The following is a 10302-nucleotide window of genomic DNA, read 5'->3' on the forward strand; positions in this document are numbered from 1 at the left end:
CAAAATTAGATGCGCATAGATGCATAAATGGGTGATTCTCTGGATAAGTCAAAGTCGTGTCTCAAAAACTACAAAATTTGCTTCATTGAAAAACATTACTTTAACTTATTAAACAAATTAACTAATTGTTAATTTCGTTCTAATACTAATTATAATATCTTAATCTGTCATTATTTTGTATTGTTAATCAATAAACAAAAACGAAAAATCAAAAAATGAATTTTCTCGTGGATTAGGAAAAAAGTTTCTCGACTCAACTTCGAGCTCTGAAATATCAACTCAACCTTACAAGATTCAAGTTGAAAGCGATTCCGAGAAACCGGCAAAAATAAATAGGGTTTGCCAAAATTAGATGCGCATAGATGCATAAATGCAGAAAATTGCAGGCCTGCGCATCTGGATGCGTTTCTATTTACATCTGAAAATCTAACCAAATACTTTAAAAACTCTTAAAATGACAAATTTTCACATCAATTTCCTTATTATTATGATGGAAAATCTTGGAAAATTCGACTTTTCCCTTAGTTTTCATATATAATGATGAAAAGCACAGGAAAATAACATTTTTTTCAAATTATTTAAAATAAAGTTATAATATCATAGAAAACATACGAAAAAAATTTCGTTGGAAAGGTTTTGACTTATACTATATTCTGCCGCCAAATTCAGATCGGTTTTGTATCGGCATAAGCCTTGAAACAATTGCTTATAACTTTTGAACAGATTTACGAAAATTAAAAATTTCTTTTGATTCTAAAAGCTTATAAAAATCTTCACTGCTTTTTGAGACTTTCAAATTTTTCTACGAGTGTTACATCATTTTTGACGACCCCAAACTTCAAGATTCAAGTGCTTATAACTCGAGAACTATAATAGATTTTGAAATAAAATTTTTACTGATCGATTACTTATTTTAATTAGTTCAATTAACTGCTTTAGGGGTTAGTTTGTAAATAATGCATCTGGGCGAACCCTACAAAAAAAAAAACTTTTTTGATTAGTTTTCAAAATTCCAATAAATGTATTGGTGAAATTAGGAAGTGTGCGAGCTTTGAAATTATATATGAAAAGGTTTTTCATTTCAACTAATCAAAAAAGTTTTAAAAATCAAAAAGTCGTTGCAATTGCAAATTTTAAGTGAAAAAAATGAAAGAAATTTTGAGAATTTAAAAAATTTATTTTTGTGCAGGCTGAAAATTAAATTTTCGTTACATCTAGTTGATAAGCAGTACCTATAGAAAATGCAGTGAAGATTTTTATAGCTTTTAAAAAAAGAAATTTTTAATTTTCGTAAATGTAAGCATCGCCTTCTCCAGAATATAGTATAAGTCAAAACCTTTCCAACGATATACATATTATGATGCTTTTAATGAGTTAATGTATTCTTTAGAATCATTCAAATTCAGATAGATGCGCATCTAGAACAATAGAAACTATAAGCCTGCAGCAGATCTGCGCATCTGGGCGAACCCTACAAAAAAAATAAATGTATTGGTGAAATTAGGAAGTGTGCGAGCTTTGAAATTAATATTTTTTTCATTTCAACCTTTTAAAAATCAAAAAGTCGTTGCAATTCTACGCAGGCTGAAAATTAAATTTTCGTTACATCTAGTTGATAAGTACCTATAGAAAATGCTTTATAAAAAAAAGACAATGTCATCGCCTTCTCCAGATTCTTTGCGAATTTTATTCAGTAATTGATTGGTTACATAGATGATTAATAATTATAATAAAAGTGTATAAAATTCAATTGAGATTATTTAAAGAGATATAATTTATAGCTTCATTAAATATATTAATTTGAAGCTGTTGATAATTGATAAATGAAAAGAAAATATTGCAAATTAAACGAAAAACATTGGTGTATTTTGAACAAAGCCTGGATTAATTTGTAAACGTCGATATTCATCTTGCAATTTATCCATGTTCAAAGTTCGACCAATAATGTAATTCTTGCCTCGAGCAGCAACCAAATGAGCTGAAAATAAAATTTACCATAATTAAATAAAGAAAATTAAGAAATATTAAGTCAATACCATAATAAGTTGGTGCTGGATAAGACACAGATCGACTGCATCGCGTGAAAAGATGACACAAATCTGAAAATGTAAAAAAATTAGTAAATTTTTTTATGACTTTACGATTAAAAATTCTAAACTTACCATAAGTAACAGCTTGCAAATCATCAGGTTGAATGTTCGATTCATTAACCAAAATACAATATTTTGTAGGCTTTGCGACACCCTAAAATTAATGATTATTATATTAATAAAAATATTAAATCAAAACAAACTTAATATATTACTTGGATGGCAGCATGAGATGCCAAAAAGAATTGATATTGGAATGGATGCACAATATCTTTATCAACAACAGTTCCTGGCAAAACATTATTGTTTCTTCCATCAGAGAACTTCTTGTCAGTCGGGAAAAATCTTGTATGATGACGTTTTTGGACAACAATGAATGTAACTGCTGCATGTTTTTTTAATCCATACATTCTTCTCAAGGCTCCTCTAATTGCAGTCATTTCTCTTTCGAGTACTTCCTTGAATTGTCCGTCAGAAACGCCGTCACTAAAATAAGGTAAAATAATTAAGAATTTAGATACGAATAAATGATCATTAATAAAGTATATAACTACAGAAGTAACATATGCTTACCGATAATACATAATCTTGGCTGGCAATTTATTTCCATTTTTAAAAGCATAAAACTTTAAATGCTCAACTAAAATGTTTTCCAAATCACCAATCATTTCCTCTTTCGGATTTTGGAGTCTCCATGCACAGCAATATCTAAAGCCAACTTGATCGTGGCTTGATGCAACACCAACAACAGAAGGAATGTTTCTTTGATCTGGACTTGGATGTGTCACGTCCTAATACATTAAAAATATTTCAAAACAAAATATATAATAGAATAGTAAATAATAACTTACAGCTCCAACGAACATAACTCCAGAAGTTGCAGAATTGATCGATTGATATGAAATTTCTTCGATTTCATGATTCTTTCCATTCAGTTTTGCATTAAGCTTTAATATAATATTCTTTAATGTCGAAGAATTTATTCTTTTGACAGTATTAGACTTAATGCACTGTGTAAGTATACCAACACTCAATTCCGCTGCCTGCTTAACGCGAGCATATGCATTATCAAAATCATTAATGACAGCTAGAATTAATCCATATCCATCATTTTTCATTTTTCCAAAAATATCTTCAAGATTAGTTTTTCTATCTTTTAAATTCACAGACACTATTTCACGTACAGTCATATTTTCCAAAAATATTCCTTGTCTTGATGATTCTTTAATCAATTCATCTTTTAAATTCATCAATAATCTTTGATCAATCGCATATGAATCAGCATTAAGAATACACCATTTAATTTTGTTACTGTTAACTTCCAAGAACCTTTCTTCTTTCCAAACACCTCTGATTGGAGTCACAGCGACATTGTTTCTGTATTTAAGATTTGGTGGATCAATAACACGAGCTTCGGTCATTTCAAACTTTTTATCAACTTGGATACCAAAGCCTTTAATGGTAGGATCCATTCCATAATTAATTTTATCCAACAGTTCTCTAATCTTTCTCTTTCTTTCTTCTGTCGATGTTGCTGAATATCTTATCAAGCCTTTCGTAACGTTTGGAGAACACTTTTTATTTGTAGCTTGACCTGGAGGCACCACACAAAATTCTATTGGTAAGTAAGTTCTTTTTACTTTACTTCCTACCCATAGAACAGGCAAATCAGGATATTTCAATGGCATTTTCTTCTCCTTTTCAAAGTATTGTTGAATTGTGATTTGCCTTCCGTTATGTTCAAATTTGACTTTTGAAGCCTCATCTCCAATGCCATTAAAACCAAAAGTTTTGTATGGTTCTGTGTCTTTTAAACGATATCCAACAGAGAGCATCTGCAAAAATTCTTTCAATCTTTTTTTATCTCCTTCATTTAAGAATTTTGGAATATCCGAAATGTTTCCACTTCTGTCAGTTTTTCTTAAAAGTTCTAAAACAGGCACAGCTGAAGGAAAAGCTTTATGCAAAACGTCAACATTCAAGTAGATCTTAGCACGACCAAGAATAGCTGATTGGAACCTAAATAGATTGGATCATTAATTATTTTATTAGCACATTTTTAGACGAGAGATCTCAGTAATCACTCATATTGGTTTATTGATTTTTGTAATAGCTCAAAACTCTCTTTAAATACTTTAATTAATGATTTTACTCCGAATTTTTGAACTTTTTAAAGCCAGGAGATTGAATTGTGAAAAAAATATTTATGTATTAATCAAATACTGATTGATGGCAAAAATGCGATTAATAGAACGAGGACATTCAACATTACTAATTGTAAAAATCTATATTAAATTACTTACAATCCAAGCCATAATTCCATTCCATCGCCTAAATCACTCTTTCTGTTAGGAACAAAGAACACAGCTTTGCCTGTCGGAATTGCAGATCCTTCATCAATATTTCGTCGAAATGCAGATCTCAAAATAATGTCTAAAGCCTGAATAGCTGTACCAGGTTTTTCAATATTATGATTCTTAGGATCTTTATATGTGAGCAAAACGCCCATGTCCACTTCCGATACTAATTTAATTTTTATTTCAAATACTCGCGAGCGATCTCCAAGATGTGCTTCAACCTTTTCACTATACTGATCGACTTTATTTCCTTTAATATGTAATAACTGATTCGTATACATATTCTTGCGTCCATCGAATCCATAAACATAGGTTTTGAAAAATGTTCGCATGAACTCATGTAATGCAGCAGGAAGCATTTTCTTAGGTACTTCAGGAATAAATGTTACATCATAATGGTAACAAGCTTTTGGCAAATTAACAAAGTTAATAGTAGCATAGTTTACTTCCACTTTACATTTTTTGCCTCTCTTTCCTTCATAAACTTGTCCATTAGGATTAGATTCAATTAGGCCACTTATTTTTTTAGCACCAGAAATCTGTAAATTTTGAATGTCTGGTACAGAGGTGCTTGATGATGATTGTGCCAATTGTGGCGTTTGTTCTCTTGACATTTGGGAAGGACTTGGAGTTGGATCAGCAACTACTTCCTTTGGTCTCGGCAACTTACATTTCTTACAAGCATCAAATCTATCAAAGTTCTTTTGTTCACATTTTGAACAAAACCAGACTCCTTTGCCTTGTTTATTCTAATAGTTGGATATATTTACATTAAAATTTACTATTTTTTATGTTCAAAAGTTGTAACTAACCTTATCGGCTTTCTTAGCAGTTTCTGCTTGTGGTTTTTGTGCTTCTTCCTTAGCTTCTTGTGGTTTTGGCTGTTGAACTTCTACAGGTTTTGTCTGTTGTGAAGTTCCTGCCATTGTATCTTGAGAACTTTCTTTTGAATTGGAACATTTCTGCTCAATTATCAATATATGTTATAATTGATTTACTATTTAAATAATGTTATTCTTTACCTTTTGCTGAGCTTTTTGAGAATTTTCTCTTGGTTGCTGAGGTTGCAATTGCTCAGGATTATCTTTTGGTTTTTGAGGATTATTTTGTACCTGCTGCTGCGATGACTTATTTCCATCATCTTGCTTATCTCCTTTCTTCTTACCCTCTTTTTTTTAAAAAAAATAAAATTTTATGCGTATTAGAAGACAAGGTAGGAATTTCAAAACATTTCGTCATTTTTATTTTTTCAAAAAAAAAAAAAAACATTTTCTGCTACTTACTTCCCATTCTTGATGTATTTCTGATTTAAAACGGTTTCTATATATTGTTTTCAAACAATTAATGTTATATTTTATCAAAAGCTCTCAATGTTTCCTTTTATTTTTACTTACTCAAAGTCTCTTGTTATCTTTTTATAAAAGAAAAAAAAAATATTTGTATTGATGTTTAAATTTTTGATGACCGTTAAGAAAAATAAAAAAGTATTACCTACGTAAAGGAACTAGATAATAACAAGTCAATTAACGATCATTGAACACATTTATTTTTAAGTATATTTAAAGTATACTCCACCACATAATTGCAATATTACTAATGATGTTTGATGGTCAGTCTGACAAAAGACAATAGCTACTTTTCTAAAAAAAAACAGGTTAAATAGTTAGCTGATTATTGCAAATCAAATATTTTCCATCAATCTTTTATTAAAACAATATTTTTAAGGATTTCTGTTCAAAATTAATTAATTTTAGATGTCAGGTTAGTTCAAAATATAACAAAGATTTCACATTGTTTAATCTAAAATTATATGAATTTCTTTAAAAGGTTCAAAAGGAAAGTTGTTTTTAAAACCAGCAAAAACGGGCTTTCAAAGATTAGAGTCAAATTCTAACAATTCGTCAGAAAATGGCAATTCCTTTAATGTTGGAAACAATCCTTTTCTGAAATGCGAGGAAAAGGAAGAGGAGATACCAAAAAATGAAAAACCTGAAGATCCAGTTAAAGATAATTCTAATGAATTAAGAGAACATAAAACAGATGAGTTGTTTAAACCCGCTAAGAATCTGAATTTGTTTACTAACGCAACAACATTATCAGAAAATTCCAATTTTGTTTTCGGTCAAAATCTCCTCGAAAGAGTTGTTATTGTAAGACATTAAACAAAAAAACATGACAAAATAATTCATAATAATATATTTTTTAAGGATAAGAATTCACCATCAACAGAAAGTACAAGCAAAAAGTCTGATGACGAATCAAATAGTAGTTCTGGATTATTGTTCTCAAGTGCCCTAAAAGAGGAATCTGCAAATAATGAGAATGTAGATCAAGCTAAAGATGCTGCAACTCAACCGATCGAAAAGAAGGAAGACGATAATAATAAAGAGAGTTCAACCAAAGCGTCTACGATTGACAATAGTTTGAGTCTTGTAGAAGCGGCGAGAAGGTATGAGGAAATGAAAGGCGCTCAAAAAAGGAAGTATGAGGAGGTAGAAATTAAAACTGGAGAGGAAGATGAAAAAAATATACTGGAAATGAACTGCAAGCTATTTACATTTGATAAGAATAATTGGGAAGAGCGAGGTAGAGGAACATTGCGTTTAAATGATTGCAAAAATAGTTCCCGAGTTGTTTTTCGTGCAAGTGGAAGTTTTCGTGTTTTATTAAATACTAAAGTTTTTAGAGATCAATTATGTGAGCAACCAAGTTCTAAAAGTTTACGATTAACAGCAATCGATTCTGCTGGTTTGATCAAAATTTATCTTGTTATGGGTAAAAATGAAGATATTGAAAGTCTTAATCATTATCTAAGTAATAGAATTCAACGGGAAAAAAATCGAACCCCAGAACCTGAAGACGAGGAATATTCACATCAAACACAGACAGAGGATATCAATGAAACATCAGAACCTGTTAACAAAAAAACAGCAACAAGTGATGAGTGATTTTAAGAAACACATAGAAGTTAAACGATATTTTTTAATTAAAATAACAATTAAATTACATTTGTACAATCCGAAAACAAGTTTCGCTTTTAAACTTTTTTGAATTTTTTAAACTCATTCATAAAGAAAATAATAAACATTTAAATGCATAAGAATTAAATCAGAAATATCAAATCATCAAAATCCAATATAAAATTGAATGAAAATCAAGAATTCAGAAATTAAAAATCAAGCAAGCTGAATAATAAGCTTCAACTTTATTTTTCGCTTCAAATGACAGCACTTTCTTTATACTATCAATTCTCTAGTTTATGAAGCTATTAATAAACCATTTATTTTCAAATGGTAATGAAATCACCAGATTTTTGTTTTTATTCATTCTTTCACAGCTTCAGTCAAAATGTCTTGCAATCCAGCAACATGTGACTAATTGTCAATATCAGTCTCTTGTAAATCCTTCCTGCAACAAAAACGGCAGCAACAAAATTTTGTCAAATGAGAATCTAAAACATCAAATTAGAATAAAAAACGAAAAAACTTTAAGATCCAGATCCTACTTATCTTTGTGTGAACTGTTTAATATACAAATTTCGATGCTTAAGAAGTCTGAAATTTCATTTTTTCCGAAAAATAATAATCGAAAAGAATGTAATGAACCATAGTGCTTCTTGGATGTGATTAGAAGAATATACAGGAAGTGCATGCAAAGTAATAGTGAACGTCTTCATTCTTTCATACTTGGATATAAAAAAAACTTCATTTATTTTTTAGAAAATGTAATAAAAAATATAACAAAATTAATTAAAAAATTTAATTGATCAAAAATCCAATAACTTCACGCATCATATAATCATTGAAATCCATATCATCGCTGTCACTATAATAATTATAAAATGGATTATTTTCGAAGCTATCATCATCACTTGTATCGCCAAAATCTATGTCACCGTCTGAGTCACTATCGTCCATAGACTCCGTATCAGATGTTGGTTGACTAGACAAATTGATGAATATTTTATCTTCTTCGTGCCACATGCTCTTTTCGAATGTAAAAATCATTGGTGCTGAGTAATTTTTGTATTGAAAAACTTTAAATCGATTACCATTAACAGCACTAAGAATATTTTCGGAAATTGGTTGTTTCCCGTCATAAAATACTTCTAATGTATGTAAATTTGGACAGTTGTCTTTTAAAGCTTTTAATGTTTGGCATGTTGGTTTAAATCCAGGTCCAAAAGAAGCACGTTGTAGCTTATTTAATCTAGTTGATGCTTGTTCTATCGCTTCATTTACGTCATCATTGATCCATTTCACAGAAATCTTTTCCAAGTTATTTTGATTTAAAATTATTGACTGTAAGTTGATCTTAGTATCAATGCTTTCAATATGTAATTTCTTTAATGATGCGATTTGAAGTTCTGGTGTATTTTCAACAAGATATGGAATTTTTAGGTGTGAGATCATTGTTAAATTATTAATGATAGTGACAAGAATATCGTTGGCAACATCTGCTGACCAATTATTAATTGATAAAATTTTAATTTTACGATAAATTGCAAAAAAACCTTGAGCAGCATCATTATCTTTTAATTCACCAGTTAGAACCAATTTTATCAAATGAGGATTTGAACGTAGAGTATTGTATTTGATCGAATCTCTTGGAAAGCTGGACGCATTAAGCATCAATGATTTGAGTTTCATTTTTGTAAATAAATGTTCATAAATTTTTGGACTTAGTCTACTGACAGTCTCAAAGTGCTCTAAGGATTCCTTATGAAGATCCAAAAATTCGAGTAAATTTTTTTCATTAATTAAATCATTATAATTCTTATGAGTAACAGACAATTTCTTTAAGCGAAACTTTAAACTATTCGATTCACCGTTTGCAAAAACTTTATAGATTGAAGCTTGTTGCACACGAATTGCCAAACTGGAAAGAGTTGTTTGAAGCTTTAAGAATCCAAGAAAATAATTAAGATGTGTTGGATAAAACGAGCGATGATGGATTTTAAGTTCTTCCATCTGAGTCTCTCCAATAGCTTCAAAAAATGACCAATCGCTGTCAATTACTGTCAGGAATTTTAAGGTCGGAATTTTAATCCTTTCTTCTTTTCCCACTTTCCTGTTATTTGAATGTTTTGACTCGACAATAGTAATCGTTTCAATAGAATTTAAATTCCTTAATAATGTTTTCCAAGACGCATCAGTCTGATCAACATGAATCAGTTCCAGAAGGCGAATATTTCCAATCAATGCTTTTAAAGGTGTTACAATTAGGCACGTCACACGGACCTCGTCAATAATTAATGAATGATAATTTCGCTTCAGGGTTTTAATTTGCTCTAAATTCTCTTTCTGATCACTCATTCTTTCGTTGTCTACAATTAGGGGAAGTTTCTTCATTGTTGTCAACGACGAACCAATAATTTCTGCCCAACTGTAAAATGTATATATGAGTATATAAACTATACTTGGTTTTGTGGAATTAGGTGTAGGAATGACTTTTTTATTTAGAAAAAGGGATCAAATATGCTATTGTTTAATTAATATACAGAAATTGTGAAATTTACCTTGAACATGTTTCCATGCAGCATTTCAAAGTTGATCCATCAAGATATTCGAATATTTCCATTAAAACATAATTATTTAATCTTTCCATAATTAAGATTCAGTGTTTAATTAACTCCAATACTTGGCATCAAAGAAAATTACGTCAACAATATAAATTTCGGCCTTTCTTATTTTGTTTTGTGTATATAGCTAATTTTTATACAATCTCTGTACAAATTGAACCACTCTGACTTACTTTACTTTCTTAAATTCTTTTTATATACAATAAAAACACTATTTTAATTAAGTTTTCAGATTTTTATAAAATCCATGTGCTTTTTTGATGCCAAAATTTTT

General features: G+C 29.8%; 3 protein-coding genes across 4 annotated transcripts; 1 reads left to right on the plus strand and 2 right to left on the minus strand.

Moving 5' to 3' along the window:
• Positions 1–1659: 1659 nt before the first annotated feature.
• AGO2 (Argonaute 2) lies at positions 1660–5907 on the minus strand. Of its 2 annotated transcripts, XM_070641861.1 has the most exons (11): positions 5842–5907; positions 5731–5767; positions 5470–5615; positions 5260–5409; positions 4394–5196; positions 2942–4109; positions 2664–2881; positions 2306–2576; positions 2163–2244; positions 2037–2099; positions 1660–1978 (listed from the first exon to the last, which is right to left on the minus strand). In XM_070641861.1, the coding sequence occupies exons 2-11, from the start codon at positions 5735–5737 to the stop codon at positions 1845–1847; spliced, it is 3042 nt and encodes a 1013-aa protein (XP_070497962.1). In that variant the 5' UTR covers positions 5738–5767; positions 5842–5907; the 3' UTR covers positions 1660–1844. The 2 variants fall into 2 exon arrangements, with proteins under 2 accessions (XP_070497962.1, XP_070497961.1); XM_070641860.1 differs by having other exon boundaries at positions 5731–5865.
• Positions 5908–6089: 182 nt separating this feature from the next.
• RanBP3 (ran-binding protein 3) lies at positions 6090–7694 on the plus strand. The gene is made up of 3 exons (XM_070641867.1): positions 6090–6208; positions 6275–6597; positions 6655–7694. Exons 1-3 carry the CDS (start codon positions 6202–6204, stop codon positions 7393–7395), a joined length of 1071 nt encoding a protein of 356 aa, XP_070497968.1. The 5' UTR covers positions 6090–6201; the 3' UTR covers positions 7396–7694.
• A 459-nt stretch (positions 7695–8153) lies between these two features.
• Positions 8154–10282, minus strand: LOC139091706 (uncharacterized). The gene is made up of 2 exons (XM_070641866.1): positions 9966–10282; positions 8154–9832 (listed from the first exon to the last, which is right to left on the minus strand). Exons 1-2 carry the CDS (start codon positions 10052–10054, stop codon positions 8206–8208), a joined length of 1716 nt encoding a protein of 571 aa, XP_070497967.1. The 5' UTR covers positions 10055–10282; the 3' UTR covers positions 8154–8205.
• Between the last annotated feature and the right edge of the window lie 20 nt (positions 10283–10302).

Source organism: Chironomus tepperi, unplaced genomic scaffold (genome assembly GCF_022539635.2).
Source record: "Chironomus tepperi strain 1889 unplaced genomic scaffold, CSIRO-AGI_Ctep_v1 contig_260, whole genome shotgun sequence".
In the NCBI taxonomy this organism is placed as follows: Eukaryota; Metazoa; Arthropoda; class Insecta; order Diptera; family Chironomidae; genus Chironomus; species Chironomus tepperi.